We start from the raw sequence: 17,047 nt of genomic DNA on the forward strand, positions 1-17,047 counted from the left end.
TTAGTGATATCTGGCAAAGTCATCCATGATATGACTACACGTATATCATGACAATATGTTTGGGGTTAATAATATAATGATTAACAATGTGATCACAGTTATTTTTGAATCCAAACAGAATGGTAAAATGTAGGTTAAATTGAGAAAAGTGAACACGGTATAGAAAAACACACATTAAATATCCTTTGTTAGGGGAAACAGTGCATTAAAAAAAAAAAAAAAAGGTAAAATCTAAGGAGATATATCTGTAGGAATATATCGCCTTACATTTTACCCAATTTCTCTATTTATTTTATGTATTGCACACTACACTCATTGTGCACACGGCACTAATAATGTTTTCATTACATGCTTGCATTCCTTTGAGTCCTGATTAGAATTATGAAATTACCCGCGCTGCTCCACAAAACAAATAAATATATATATATATATATATATATATATATATATAATACATACAGTGCTCGTGCTTAACTTAATGTGCACATTAAAAATTGCCAATCAATATACATAAATAATGAACGTGAATGAATAAAATAAATCAATAAATATAAACTGTTGTCTTAATCTTTCAATTAATGATGTGCTCAAAAAACATTGTGCCGTGACAGTCTTTGTGCAAAAATATAAGTTCAAAGTGCTGCGTGCTCATACAAAAAATGCTGGTGCTCTCTGTACACGAGTAGGTGCTCCCCTCTTGGTCCCCCACTCACCAGAAGCCAAATATTACAGCGCTTTCAGAATATCCTTTGAAGATAAATGCCTTATTGGGCGAGCCTTTCAACAGCTTTATAGGTGTATTGTAGATCACAACATCCAGGTGATGCTCAAAAAAGAAAGAGATGCTGGCATCGTGAAGTATGTAAACACTTTATTCGATGCACACAATACAGGTTACACTTACAATTTAGCAGAGGTTCAAACGCCTGAAAATCATCCCACGGGTCGCCACTTCAAATGGCTATACTCACTCCCCGTATCCCCGTTGCCGGAAGTAGGATGCAGACGGGCGTAGTATATATTCGGACGAATAGCTTGACGCGTTTCGCTCCTCACAGAGCGTTATCAAAAGCAAATTCGTTCAGTATCTATACGGAACGAATTTGCTTTTGATAACGCTCTGTGTGAGGAGCGAAACGCGTCAAGCTATTCGTCCGAATATATACTACGCCCGTCTGCATCCTACTTCCGGCAACGGGGATACGGGGAGTGAGTATAGGCATTTGAAGTGGCGACCCGTGGGATGATTTTCAGGCGTTTGAACCTCTGCTAAATTGTAAGTGTAACCTGTATTGTGTGCATCGAATAAAGTGTTTACATACTTCACAATGCCAGCATCTCTTTCTTTTTTGAGCATCACCTGGATGTTGTGATCTACAATACACCTATAAAGCTGTTGAAAGGCTCGCCCAATAAGGCATTTATCTTCAAAGGATATTCTGAAAGCGCTGTAATATTTGGCTTCTGGTGAGTGGGGGACCAAGAGGGGAGCACCTACTCGTGTACAGAGAGCACCAGCATTTTTTGTATGAGCACGCAGCACTTTGAACTTATATTTTTGCACAAAGACTGTCACGGCACAATGTTTTTTGAGCACATCATTAATTGAAAGATTAAGACAACAGTTTATATTTATTGATTTATTTTATTCATTCACGTTCATTATTTATGTATATTGATTGGCAATTTTTAATGTGCACATTAAGTTAAGCACGAGCACTGTATGTATTATATATATATATATATATATATATATATATATATATATATATATATATATATATATATATATATATATATATATATATATTTGTTTTGTGGAGCAGCGCGGGTAATTTCATATTTTACACTTTTTAAGGCACATCCCTTTCTTATACTAAGCAGCAGCCCACTTTATTGTATTATAAGAGCTATTTTAATCCTGAGCGCTAGCCTTTTATAAATTATATCTGATTAGAATTAGCCTGCCTATGTTACGCCCCTTGTTACCATAAAAGTATAATTATAATAACATGACACCTACGTAATCATGTGTATAAAAGCCTTCAATTGCGTCAAATAAAACAGAACAGTGATTTTGGAAAGATGCGGTGTGTATCTTTTTGTGTCTGTTCCCTACTGCAGTAGTTATTTGGAACCACTAAAGATGAGGATAGGCGATGCCTATCTATAAAATGCCCGAAACAAACGCCCTTGCGAACTACAAGCTGTATGCCGCCAATGGAAGACAGTACTTGTAATTAATTCATTTACAGAACTCTGATGAAATGATACACAGCCATGTGGGCTGAGCCCTGCATGGCTGCGTGGTTTTCAATTTGTGACAGCGAGTGCGGGGAGAAGAACCCCCATCTGATGACACAATAAGGAGGGGGAGGTTGCTGAACATGGGTGTAACATGTTCAGAAAGGTGTACACTTGTATACACTTTATATAACTTTAACCACTGTAGTAAAAGTTAATCTTCTAAGCCTTTTCAATACATGGTGGGGAAGCTATACTAAATTAGTAGGATGTTATATTAACCCATCAGATCTTCAGGAAGATGTAGATCAGAGGTGTCAAACTATTTCATCGCGGGCCGCATCAGCAGTAGGATAACCTTTAAAGGACCAGTTGTATCTGGGGTGTGCTATGTACACAGTGCAGAGTTCAGGAGTGCATTATGTGCAGAGTTCAGGACTACGCTATTTACAGAGTGCAGAGTTCAGGAGGGCATTATGTACAGTGTGCAGGGTTCAGGAGTGCATTATGTGCAGAGTTTAGGACTATGCTATGTACAGCTGAAGGTTCAGGAGTGGCCTATGAACAGAATGCAGGGTTAAGAAGGGCATTACGTACAGAGTGCAGGGTTCAGGAGGGTGTTACATACAGAGTGCAGGGCCCAGAGGTGCGTTATGTACAGAGTGCAGCATTCAGGGGTGTGCTGTGTATGGAGTACAAGGTTTAGGGGTGCACCAAGTTTGTAACATCAACCTCCACACCATGAAGCTTCCTCGCATTTTTCACCCAGATGGCCCGGCTCTAGTACCTCCCTGTGTAGGCAGCTCTACTACCTGTGTAATTGCAGGGAGATTGTTCTCTTACATTCAAGGGATCTGTCCCCGCTGTGCCCCAGCATGAGTGCATAAAGGAATCTGTTAGATCTGGGAGCCGCTGAGGGCAAAGCTGTTCCTTGCAAACACAGAAGGCTTCTGTATTTACAAGTGACAGCGGGGAGTGGGAGCGGAGGGTGAGAGCTGGAGGTGATGGTATGGAGTTCCGGCCATATTCCAGCTGCAAAACTGGGTGTGAGGGCCACATGACAAGGCCTGGAGGGCCACATTCAGCCCACGGGCCTTGTGTTTGGCATACATGCTGTAGATAAACAGAATACAGATAGAGGCATTCTGAGTATATGGATGGGTATGTAAGTTGGCAGTACATATTTCTTCAAATTTATCAAACTGTTTAAAAACTGTATTTACTGCCACCCAGAAACTGTGAGCCTCCTTTGATGATTTTTTTTACCTGGTTTTCCATGGATGTCTTTTCCTCCTGGTACTGGCTGCTGAATGAGGCATCACCTAAGTTCAAGAAAATTGTAAAAATTCTTCAATACAGTGAAAATATGCAAAACACAATATAAAGTGAATAAAGGAACGGAACCTGGCTACTAAGATATTAATTTCACAGCCAAAGTGACCTCAGCTCACTTTGGCCACTCAAACAGAGAAACCAAAATAAACATTTTTTAGTTTATGTAAACTCCAACAATGAACCTCCCTTGCTGGCTCCCTTTTGGAGTGCAAAAAAAAAATGGATTTTTGTAAAATCTTACCGTAAAATCCTTTTCTCTTAAGCTCATTGACAGACGCAGTCCTCTTGATTAATATCAAATTGGGTTATACTGCCCTCTACAGGAGTAGGACACTAGGCAGAAGAAAACGTTCTGGCCACACCTTAGGGGCAGTCCCAGAGGGTATATCCTCTCTCCCTCTGCTACAGGATATCAGTTATGTCACAAAGCAGTGTCAGAGAATTTAACCCAACCCAACTCAAAAATAGAGGGGCGGGTACTGCGTCTGTCAATGAGCTTAAGAGAAAAGGATTTTACGGTAAGATTTTACAAAAATCCATTTTTCTCTGTCGCTCATTGACAGACGTAGTCCTCTTGATTAATATCAAATTGGGACGTCCCAAAGCAGTGCCACAAATGAGGGGTGGGATAACGGAAATCAAAATCCAATCTAGAAGGCCCGACCGGTGCCAACTAGAAGTTTTAAAGGCTCATCAGACACAAGGATGAGACTCAACTGAAAACCCAACAGAAAAAAACCCTCGAGGTAGACCAACGGTCTCCTCAAATTGCGGCCTGCAGAACCTTGCGGCCAAAAGAGGCATCCGACGATGCCATCACATCAACTTTATTAAATTTTGTAAAGGTATGAACCGACGACCAGGTAGCCGCCTTGCAAACCTGGACCACTGACGCCTGATGGCGGAAGGCCCAGGAAGCACTAAGCGCCCGAGTGAAGTGCGCCTTAACACGGAACGGAGGATTCCGACCCTTAATAGAATAAGCCTGTACCACCGTCTGTCTGATCCATCATGAGATAGTCGCGGCAGATGCAGGCAACCCCTTTTTGGGGCCATCCGTGATCACAAAAAGTGAATCCGTCTTACGAAACGAGTCCGTAGTTTTCAAGTATACCCTGATTGCCCGAACCACATCCAAGGAATGTAATGCAAACTCCCGAGGATGACTGGGCTTAGGACACAGGGAAGGTAACACAATATCTTCATTCAGATGAAACTCTGAAACCACTTTAGGAAGGAAGGATGGATTCGGACGAAGAACCACCTTATCCCTATGAACCACCAGATATGGGGAACGACAAGATAATGCGGCCAGTTCTGACACCCTGAGTGCAGAAGTGATGGCCACCAAGAAGGCCACCTTCTGGGATAAAGTAAGCAAGGGAATCTCCCTGATATTTTCAAAGGGAGGTTTCTGAAGAACCGACAACACTAAATTAAGATCCCAGGGCGGTAAAGTCGCGCGCACTGGCGGAGCCAGGTGTCGCACTCCCTGGATGAAATTCCGCACCAAGGAATGAGTAGCCAAAGGCTTCTGAAATAAGATTGCTAACGCTGAAACCTGACCCTTGATGGTACTCAAGGCCAGCTTCTGCTCAACCCCCTGTTGCAGAAAAGCCAAGATTCGGGTCACCTTTATTTAGAGTAGGAATAACTGAAGTTGACAATCCCTTGTCCTTCAGCACCTGGGTCTCAATAGCCAGGCCGTTAAAGCCAGCGATCGTAAAGCAGGATGGAAGATCGGTCCCTGAGCCAGCAGATCCTCCCTGAGAGGAAGTCGCCAAGGAGCGTCCGCGACCAGCCTGACCAGGTCGGCGTACCAGGCCCGACGAGGCCAGTCCGGAGCTACCAGGATAACTGGAATTCCCTCCACCTCTATCCTGCGAAGAAGTTTCGGCAGCAACTTGAGAAGAGGGAAGGCATACAGTAGCTGATACTGTCCCCACGGGGCGACCAGCGCGTCTGCTGCGTCCGCTAGAGGATCTCGGGAGCGGGCTACAAACCTCCGCACCTTCTTGTTGAGCCGAGATGCCAACAGATCCACCTCCGGGGTGCCCCAATGAAGGCACAGCTGGTGAAATACCTCTGGATGAAGAGACCATTCCCCTTGATCCAGAATCTGACGGCTGAGATAATCTGCCTGCCAATTTTCCACCCCCGGAATGAATACCGCGGGGAGAGCCGGAACAAACCGTTCTGCCCAACAAGGATTGCTGGCCACTTCGATGGCCGCCAGGACACTCTTGGTGCCCCCTTGGTGATTGACATAAGCCACGGTCGTGGCATTGTCCGAGTGGATCCGAACCGGGCTGCCCTGGAGCTGCACGGTCCAGTAAATCAGTCAAAGACTGATCGCTCTCAGTTCCAATACATTTATCGGTAACCTGGATTCTATCGGAAGGAATGACTTCCCCTGGCTGAGCATCGGAGACCGAAGCCACCAGACCAGAGACTCCCTGGTCCGCTCGCTCAACCGGATCCGATTGTCCAGGGAATCGGGATTCCAATTCCATTTGAAAAGAATCTCCCTTTGGAGAATTCGGGTATGAGACTGGGCAAACGGTACTGCCTCGAAGGAGGCCACCATCAGTCCCAGGACCCTCATGCAAGTCCGAAGGGAAGGCCAGTTGACGGACAGCAACATCCGAATCGTTGACTGAATCTTCTGGAGTTTCTCCGCAAGAAGAAACACTCTTGCCGAGGATGTATCCCAAGTTAGGCCCAGATAGTTCAGTCTCCTGGTGGGAACCAGGGATGATCTTTGGAAAAAACGAAGAAAACGCTGATGTCCTGCGAGGATGGGGATATGAAGATAGGCATCCTTGATGTTTATGGACGCCAGGAAATCCCCCTGGTGCAGAGAGGCCACCACTATTCGGATGGACTCTATCTTGAATTATTGTACCCGGACAAAACACTTGAGTGCTCTCAAGTCCAGAATTGGACGCACCTTGCCCTCTTTCCTGGGTATTGTGAACAGGTTCGAATAGAACCCCCGAAAACGTTCTGTCCAAGGAACGGGAACTACCACTCCTTGTTGCATCAAGTCCATTACTATCCCCCGCAAAGCTTTTAAGCGATCCGGGGATAGACGAATATTGGAAGGGAAGAATCTCACCGGTGGAAGTGATCGAAACTCGATCTTGTATCCCGACCGTATGACCTCGCGAACCCATTTGTCCGGGATTCTGGAAAGCCATGGATCCGGAAACCGGTGAAGACGTCCCCCCACCCCAGAGATGGGTTGGGGCGCACCTTCAGGCTGTATTGGTCTTACCTTATCGCCCGCACCAGCCGAACGAAAAAACTTTTTGTGAGCGGAAAAGGAAGGTCCTCGTCTGTTACGAGGTCCTTTACCCTTAGCCCTCTGTGGCAAAAAAGTGCTCTTGCCCCCAGTGAGATCCTTTATAATCTCATCCAAGGTGGCCCCAAACAGGCGATTCCCTTGAAAGGGGAGATTAGCCAAAGCTTTTTTGGAACCCTGATCCGCCGACCAGCACTTTAACCACAACACGCGTCTGAGGACCACTGCTGAAACCGATGCACGCCCCAACAATGGAGTGGCGTCCAGGGCGGCGTCACAGATGAACTGTAGCCCTTGTATTATCTGCTCCAGCAAATCTGATACTGCCGGGGGGATACTTCTCCCCTTTAGGTCACGGCGTAACAATTTGGTCCGTTCTGTCAAGGTTTGTGAAACTAAACCAATGGCAATCACTGGCCTAAAGGCTGACCCTATCAGGGAAAAAATGGAGCGGGATTCCGCTTCCACTTTACGATCCACCGGATCCCTAAAGGACGGAGCGTCCTCCAACGGGATAACAGTGGCTTTATTTAGTCTGGAAATCGGTGAGTCCATCAATGGTGGTACCGTCCATTTTTTAAGGAGAGATTCCTCAAACGGATAGCGCCTAGCAATGCGTTTGGAAATAGCAGGGGTTCGTTTCGGAAGACGACCCCATTCTTCTTTAATTAGATTACCAAAACATTTGGGCAAGGGAAAAACCTTCGCCATTTTGGTAGGCTTGCTAGTACCAAAAGGAATCTCAGTATCAGCTACCTCTGCCGGTGTAACCTCAAGACTTAAGGTTTCCCGGACAGACACCACTAGTGCATCCACCAACGCTACTTCTTGTGCTATGGCGGAGGCAGAAACGTCCTCCTCACTGTCTGAGGAGACCGTACCCGAGACAGCAGCCCCAGAAGAGGGACCTGCAGCTGCAGTGACAAGCTCAGGATCCGTATCTGACGTGTCAGATGAAATAGGGGTAGGCGGGGGTCGCTTTCTTGCCCCCCGTCCCTGACAGGCCACCTCCACCCGGGATACAAAAGACTCCAGAACCGCTGAAAATGCATCAATCATAAGTGGGGCACTGGAGGGTCCTGCGGCCACCTCGAGGGGATCAGGTGGGGATACATGTGTGGCAGGGTCCATGGTTAATCCAAGACACTTGCCAGCAAACAAAAATTTGCAAAAGAAAAAAACTTTTTTTTTTTTCTGTAATCCCCCAACGCAACAGCGCCCCTCAGTGTTACCTGCTTCGGACCCCCACAGAGAGAGAGAGAGAAAGAGAGAGACCCCAAGGGCTCACCACCTGATGCACAGAAGCTTCTACCAAACTGCTCTCAGCGCTGTCCTTTACAGACAGGAAGTCTTGTGGATCGTTTTCCCGGGTAAAGGAGGCGGCTCCGCCCCTTTACACGCCTTCCGGCGCTGCCCCTGCTACTCCTCGAGGTAGGAAAATGGCGGCCCCGCGCGACCTGCGGGAGGATGGCGGCGGCCTGCGCCTCTGGAAAGATGGCGGTGCCTGCTAACACGTGCGGAAGGAAGGCAGCGGTCTGTGCGGCCTGCGGGAGGTGTGCGGCCTGCGGGAGGATGGTGGCGGCGGATGGCGGTAGTCCATGCATAAGGTAGGATCATATCACCCCCATCCTAAATTGTAATGCCAGCCCCTGACCTCAGTCATGGTCCCTTTACAGTGACTATCCAATAGTCAGCTCCCAAACCAAGACTCCTGGTTCTTATTCACCAAATCACCCTCAAGAGGGGGATCTGTGACACATGTTATAGGATAGAGGGGGGACCCAGGATCATGAGGTCCGATCATCCTGTGGGAGGGGCCCGCGTCCACCCACAAACCCATCAGGGGGAGAGGGGGGAACATTTTACTCACCATACCGGAACAGGCGGGCGCCAACTCCTGACAGAACCCCTCTCCACCGAGGTGGGGGGGCTGTCTACCAATACGGACGCCGCGACTCAGTTTCCAACTGGTCGTCGGCGTCCCGGCGAGACGTTTAACTCGCAGGGTCAGTCCCCGTCCAGTGGGACTATGTCGCGGCCGACCCAGCGCGGAGCTAGGGCCTGCACGCACTCGTAGGCTGACTGGGGTGACCACTGGATCTTAACATCCAGCCCGTCGCTTTCTAAAAAATCTTGCCAGGACCAAAGATCCCAGCAAGGAACTTAGGTCCTTACTCCTGACTAGACAGAAAAAAACTGACATCCTGTAGCAGAGGGAGAGAGGATATACCCTCTGGGACTGCCCCTAAGGTGTGGCCAGAACGTTTTCTTCTGCCTAGTGTCCTACTCCTGTAGAGGGCAGTATAACCCAATTTGATATTAATCAAGAGGACTGCGTCTGTCAATGAGCGACAGAGAAATACCTTTTGATCTTGCCAGACTGGTATCAGTTACATTAATCCCAGTGCTCTGTGTGGATTAAAGAACACCTCCCCCTGATGTTCTGAAGAGGAGATGGGGAGGGAGTCTGCCATCCAAATATAGGTTTTGCACTAGGATGATAATGCTGTTTCTGTCTTTTACTGCCAGGAGGAGAGGGGGAGATGTTCTGTAGTCCGAACATAATTCCCATCCAAGAGTGACAATCCTGCTCCTAACATATATACAGTATGGGGAGTTGGTGTTGTTGCCTTAGGATGGGAAGTGAGTTATTGGCAAAAAACCCCAAGTGAATACAAAGAGGAAAAGAAAAACCTTATACGGCCATTACACTGTCTGTCTTGTGCACATACTGCCTGCCACATTCCTCTTCTGCACACACTACCCACCGGAACTGCCTCTCCTGCAAATACTGCCTGTCATAATACCCTCTGCTCTCTTCCCCTGCACATACTGCTTGCTGAGATACTCCAGTACAGACACTTTTGCTGGTACCCTTTAAATAGTAGGTAAACTTTTACACTACAGCAGTCACCGTTTTTCACATTTACATATAGACATTTAGAGACTATAATAATTAAGCACAGACATACTACACAAAAAATAAATTGCATGCAACTCTTTAAGATGCTGCCCTCTATGAGACTTAAAAGCTTCAAGATAGGGGCACTAATCATCATCTAATCATCTTGATTACAGATTTGCGTTATAATTGGCAGATCAGGGAAAGGGAATCAAAATTTACTGACTCTATCCAATGAAGTGTATGCAAACATTCTATCGTCCGTGGGAGAACAAAAAAAAAAAAGAGCCCTGGTCTTGCCCATGATAGGGTGTTTGACATAAACACAAGTTAATTCGCACCTCTGGCCTGGTTCACATTTATATGTTTTTCAGTGCTTTTTTGCAGAAACGCAATACAGTTCATTTAACATGGTTTGCTATGGGACACATTCACATCTATTCTTTTTTCAGCAGCTGTGTTTTTGGAAGGGGTCAAGGACTATTTTAAATGCAAAACAGTGTGTTTCTGGTTCAATAGACTTCAATGGAGACGCTGCACAAAAGAATGTAGTGTGTTTATGAGGAGTTTTTGATGCGTTTTGGTTTTTTAAATCTGCCAACAAATTGGCCAACAAAAAAGCATAAAAAAGCGTGGGAAAAAATGCATGTACAAAGACGCACAGCAGAAACGGTTTAAAAGCAAAATGCTTAGGTGTGAACCAGGCCTAAGTCATGCCCTTAAACTTCTCTTGTGCAGTAAATATGTACCTGATGAGTTTGATAAATTGTTGAGCTGTGTCTTGTTCTCGATGAGTTCCTTCTCCAGGTTCTGCACCCTTATTTCCAGCTTGGCTTTTTCAGACTCCACTGACTTCAGTGCTGATTGCAAGCTTCTTGCAGACTCATTCTCTCCCCGCAGTACTGTAACCTAGGTAGAAATAGAGAAGTCATCTACTGCCTGGACTAACAAAATCCTGTTGTGTGTATGAAATGCATGCAAAAAAGATGCTATGGCAAATGCACAATATTACATCTAATGGAAGACTACACACAATTATCAAATTTTCCAGAATTCTAGCAAGTCTAGAGCTGGATAACAGGTACCCAATATTCATTAAAATTACAGCTGGCACCTAAGTTTTGAGGTTTGTCATCAATTGGACTGGTGGCTGAATTCCATCTTAAATTGTCCACCCTGCCTTGGTATATAGCTGTATTTGGGGCCTTTCATTTTTTCTTTAGAAATCATCTATAAAAAATGTATATTAGCAGTACTTTACAAACTTTGAATGGAACGGTTCTTACTGTTCAAGTAGAAAGGAGTCTGAAACTTTAAAGGGGTGTGTCCAAACTTTTGATCTTCCGGGGCCACATTGGAAGAAGAGGAATGGTCTTGGGACGCACATAAAAAACAATAAGGCCCCATTCACAATTTTCAACTTCGAATCGCATGTAAAAAAATGCATCACACTAAGCGGTTGCCCAAAAGAAGCTCCTGCTCCTTTTTTGGGTAACAAGCTTTGCGTGTTGTCTTATGCTACAATGGCCATGCAAAAATCGCACGACGTTTAAGGTGCAATTAGCAATGAAGGCATGGTGAGTTTCGCCACAATTGCAGTGCGATTTGGAATAATGGGCAGAATCATGGCAATTTTTCCTGCAATTTAAAATACACATAATGAGGCCTAAACATAGTCGGGTAGATGATCGGATTTCAACTATGTGTAGTGTGTGTACAGTGTAGTGATGGGAGATGGCCAGGCTAGACAGCCAGTATCCTGGTGTGGGTGGGAAACTGAAATCTGGGGGGGGTTACAGCCCACCCCTAGTTTCAGCCATGCGGCACTTACTAGACTGGCGCTAGCTAGGGGGAGTCCCTGCAAGTGCTGCTGCAAACACGGAATCCCTTCAGATGTTTTTAAGGCCCTGCTTGTCTATGCCTGCCATTCCCTCGGGTTCTAAGCCAAACACGATATACCCAACAACCCCCCCGGCATGAAAGGTCATGGCCACGAGTTCACAATTTTGTGTCGGCCCATATGCATAGATCTCTTGGGCTACATGAGGCCCACGGACTGGACACCCCTGCTTTTAAGGAAACCTTTACTAAGGAAATAGAGCAGCTGCTGTTACCTACATATCCTCCTAAATAATGCTAGTAACCTGGCTGTCACGTTAATTTAATGTGTTCAGTACTTTCCGGAGCACTAACCTGGAAGTATACAGATGAGGAGATGGGACTTTAATTTGACTTTGGCTGCTACATGCATGTACCAGGGCAACAACACAAAGTACTGAAGTTAGACAGGGACATTTGTAGAAAGTGGTAAGCAATGGCAGTGCCCATATTTCTTTCACTACAGACTTCCTTTAACCTTCTTATTCCCACTACTGCCTATATTACCAGAGCGTGCAGAAAAGAACTGCTGTAACATTTTAAAACTTGACAGCAGACACTCCTCACTATAGCAGAACTGATTTGGGCAGCTGTAAAGCCATCTGATCACTTCTCAAAAATATATGTAGATTTTAACTGAAAAAATGCATATAATAAACATTTTGCAAAAACAGAACTTAAAAAAAAATGGAGATTACTACCTCCTAGTTATTCATATCCTCAGTTTTTAGAATCTTTATTTTTGGGGCCTTTAGTAGTTTTTAAGACAATAATATGAGTTTTAACAATATGTCCAGCAGCAAAAGGGATTAAACAGAGGAGGGAACAAGTGACTGGCAAAACACTGTTTTCAGCAAGCCTTGAACTCCTGTTTCAACTGATCACATTCTCATACACATCTTAAACGCTTAAATTCAGAAAAAAAAAAGCACTACCAGTTTCCTACAAGTAAGTGTGTACATACAAACCAAAGTCAACTAAGATCAGGATACTTCATTATTTACTATAGTTACTTAATTTTACACTTATGCTCTATAAATCTGATCCTACAACAGAAACAGAACAGCTAACAAGTTATATCCAGAGGGACAACAATTACATTATCTAAACATGTCACCCACACCCAATACCATAAAAACTAACCTTTACATCCATAGCCCATGTTACTATTTGAAATTCTCAAAACAGTATCTTGCGGTTTAGCTTGTGTACTGATGAAACAATCAAACCACCACTAAATAGATACTGCATTTTGTTCTGCTTCAAAAGGCTATGAATAACGGTTTCAGATTGATTCAAAGAAGAAAAAAGCTATTGTGCCTTCAGCATGTCAGCTGCACAGTAAATCCAACGCACAGTTGTCACTTATTCCAAAAGGACAGATCTTTAGTGAGTCAACATCTACTTTCCATGACCAAAAGGCCAAATGCACAAGAATATAAATTACATAAAAAAAAAAAAAAAAACAAACAAGATTTTTCTTGAAAACCATTGAGGGACATAGGGAGGGAGCAATTCTTAGACATTTGAGTTACACTGCCACCTTCAGGAGGTTTAGACACTGGCAAACGAAAAATGATAAGCCAGACCCCATATAACCGGTCATGCCTCAGTTTTGTGAGTAAGCAGTACAACAAGGCAATAATGCAGAGGGGTGGGATCTGTGTCCATCAAAGACACAGGAAGGTAGTGAGACAGTGCGAGCTCCTGACACTGGGAAAAGTGACGAACAAAGGACGCAGTGCTCACACTTATGTAGAGTGTGTAACTTCTCCTCTCTACACACTTAGATTGGATGCACGTCTCCCACGGATCCAGAAAAAATTCTCAGAAATAAAACAATCATAGTATTTTCCATAAAAGACACTACTCTTTAACCAAATGGTTAAAAATACACACTCATAATTGCACAAAAGTTATTGGATGAATTGCTATTCATTATGTACATTTACCAATGCTCTCCCCTTAAAAATTAGATTCTGCTCAGTGTGGCTCACATAGATCCTTGGGATTCCCCCTCCGCCAAACTTTGCCGATAAGACATCTTATTTCACCAGCTCTACCCTTTACACATTACACCAATAAGAATTTTTCATTTGTACAACTTAAAAGCAGAAATTTCTACCTTGATTCAGATTTTGACAAACAAGCTCATACATTAATGGGGCCATTTTTTTATATTTATTTTTTAAGCAAAACAGTATTCAAAAGGATCTGGTGGAGGGAGCATACCAGAAAGGGAAAAAAAAAAGTTTTAGGAGACCTCCATTAAGAAAAAAAACTGGCGGGGGGGCGTGACCAGGACTGGCATGTTAACTGATGTGTTTCACAGTGCTCCCACAAGTGAGCCTTAAATAATGCGGTCCCCAGCGGATACATTACTGCTCAGAGGCTCACCACTGCCACACACTGCTAGCTGACACTCCAGAGAGCCTTGGCAGCATTATCTCGCTCTGATACCAGCTATTGTCCAGGGCAGAAACAGGGAAAAGGCCGCGGCTGCAGATGGTCAAGATGGCGCCCAGACTCCTATGACACAGCATGGTCCAAGGGACAAATCCAAAGACCCTGCAAGTAAGTCATCCACCAAGGCACTGGGGAGAGAGCAACCAAGGGACGTGTTATTCTATGCTCAGAAACGGTCAGGCTCTCCTGCTACCTCAGCAGATTCAGCTCCCTCACAGGCCACAGAGTTGGAAAACCCAGAACAGCAAGTCTTTAACGCTTTTCCTCCAGCCCTCTGTGGATCTGAGGAGACAGAACAGGATATGGAGAGTGCAGCATAGCCATCCCTAAGTGAAATACTTAAGCAGTATACAAGTGCACATAACCTTAAAGAGCACCTTGGAGGCCTGAAGGAGGAAGTATCACTATTGAGACAGGATTTGCAAAAGATCAGGGAGCAGACCACTGCCACAGAGAGTCGCATTATTGACCTAGAAGATCAAATCCCTCCTCTGACCAGGGACACAAATTGCAATCCAACAAGCAGCAGGTTCCTGAAGCAAGACAGATGACATTGAAAATACAATGTGCGCATAGTAGGGATGCCGGAGAAAAATGAGGGTAGAGATCCCACTGCTTTTGTGGAACACTGGCTACTGGACACCTTTGGGATAAAAGCTTTTACCCCGCTGTTTACAGGGGAAAGGGCCCACCGCACACCACTTTACCGTTACCACAGGGCGCTCCACGAGACCCATACTAGCAGGCCTTCTCAAATACAAAGATCAAGAAATTATCCTGTGACTGGCCAGGGACAAGGCTGATCTCATATTCAACGGAGCGAAAATATAACTATACCCGGACTTCTCCGCGGAAGTTGAGCGCAAACATGCCACGTTCTATGATGTCAAGGCGCGGCTGTGCCGTCTACAGTTATCTTATGCCATGTTGTACCCGGGCCAAACTCAGGGTAACTGCAGCTGCCCAATTTCATTTCTTTGAAATCAGCGACTGAGGCGGCCTCATGGTTAGACTTAAATGAGAACAGCCTGCGCCACCAACAAGCAACTGGAGATGAGGACTGACCTGTCTTTAGGGGATTCCGGAGTCTACATCCCGACAGTCGAGGGTGTCTACATTTTCAAATACTCAATAATACAAATACGTGAACAGGCTGGGGAGCCATTACTTACAATGCTACACAGAGAGAGGCTGATACCTACACTGAGTATTCATCAAGTTGACTTTTCACCTGCTGTTTCAGATTGTTTTTTTTTTTGTTTCTGTTCCTTACACTGAGGCATACCTCATTTGAAACAGACAAGTATGGCTTTGCAATCCGTCATTTTCCTTTGTCTATTACGCCACTGAGGGTGGTAGTGCACTCAGTCCCTATGGCGCAGTTGTGCCTTTCACTTGGTAATGTTGGCTCTGACTCTAAACAGGAACTTGTACTCGTAAGTATTTTATGCTCGCAGTCCATTGCTTGGTTTCCTGGTACACATGCACTCCACCTACATTCGTGTCCTCTAAAGTCTATTGGACATACCCATTAGACAGATGGCTAATCGGTCAAGTTACAACTTTATAATCCCGTTGGTCCACTCCTTTAATGTTTTCCATAGTGCTGTCCAGAGTCGATACCTATAGTATCATGGAATGTTAGGGGTGTAAATAATCCTTTAAAACACACTATGATCTCAACGTGCCTCCGGAAAGTTCACCCGGTCATAGTGGGATTGAAAGAGACCCACCTGACTGCAGAGACGACCTGCACTACTCTTGGGCATCCAAATTCTATCACTTCACCTATACCTTGATCACAGGGTGTCAGTGTACTCATACATAAATCGCTGATGTTCCAGGAATTGGGCTCAAAGGTGGATTCGAGGGTCGTTAGGTGTTCCTTTATTGAAAATTGCACAATGTGAATTTGGTGCTAGTGTTTGTATATATCCCTACCCCATTTTCAAGTTATGCATTACAAATTCTGCTGACTTATTTAGTAGACAAACCTGATCTCCTGTTCATGATCATGGGGGATTTCAACTGTTATTTTGACCGTCACTTGGACTGCCATCCCGATGACCCATCGTACGTAGGAGCAAGGTTTTGGGTCGGTTTTTGACGTAGGTTGGTCTACTAGAACTGTGGCGCTTTAAATTCCCTACCACTAAATTATCCTCATGCTTCTCTAAAACACACATCCTTATCTAGGATAGATCTTTGTGTGGGTAATGATCTTATGCTAGGTCAGGTCTCTAATATTGTATACCATACTCGGGTAGTATCAGACCATTCTCCACTTGTTGTGGAGCCTGCGATCCGACAACCGACAGACCTCCCCATGATAATATTAAAAGCCAGATTGCAGCATTTTTTTCAAGATCATGACTCACATGAGAACTCTCTTCAAAAATGGGTAACATTTAAGCTGGTACTTATGGGGATCTTTATTGCCGAAATTCAAGCAATAAAAAAAAAAAAAAAAAAAAAAAGAATTCGAGGTCTTCTGAACTTCTTTCCCATGTGGAAGATTAGGTTAAGCAGTTTGAATTAGCCTATATAGTTACACCAAATGATTTTGCTTGGGAGGCCTGGATGGCGGGCCAGGACTCTCTGGATTGTCTGGGGGGCCTCCGTAGCGGAGCGTAAGCGGTTCTTTGACAAAGCAGCATTCTTTGAGGAGGAGAAGACTGGTCGACTCCTGGCAAGGATCGTCCAGTTGCAACAGGCTTCCCTGACTATAGGAGCTATATGGAGTAACTCTGGTAGGATTGTTAATAATCCAACAAAAATGCACACACCGCTCAGGCTAAAAGGAAATATTCAGCACATAGCTGTAGGTGCTCGCCACCGCAGAACATGAGGAAACCAGAGAGAAATATGGCTGCACACGACTGCTGAAATAGTGCTAGTTAAATTTCTTTATTCATCAC

At 44.8% G+C, this 17,047-nt stretch overlaps 1 protein-coding gene across 1 annotated transcript in view; it reads right to left on the reverse strand.

The window, feature by feature from the left end:
- The window catches only part of LOC309544739 (uncharacterized protein), a 368,721-nt gene that overhangs the window by 147,286 nt on the left and 204,388 nt on the right, over nt 1–17,047 (reverse strand). The window contains exons 22-23 of the mRNA XM_082243716.1: nt 10,535–10,694; nt 3,511–3,566 (exon numbers count right to left, since the gene is read on the reverse strand). Of these exons, the coding sequence (XP_082099842.1) occupies nt 3,511–3,566; nt 10,535–10,694 (216 nt within the window). The remainder of the gene's footprint in view (nt 1–3,510; nt 3,567–10,534; nt 10,695–17,047) is intronic.

Source organism: Pelophylax lessonae (genome assembly GCF_965119305.1).
Source record: "Pelophylax lessonae genome assembly, chromosome: 1".
Lineage (NCBI taxonomy): Eukaryota > Metazoa > Chordata > Amphibia > Anura > Ranidae > Pelophylax > Pelophylax lessonae.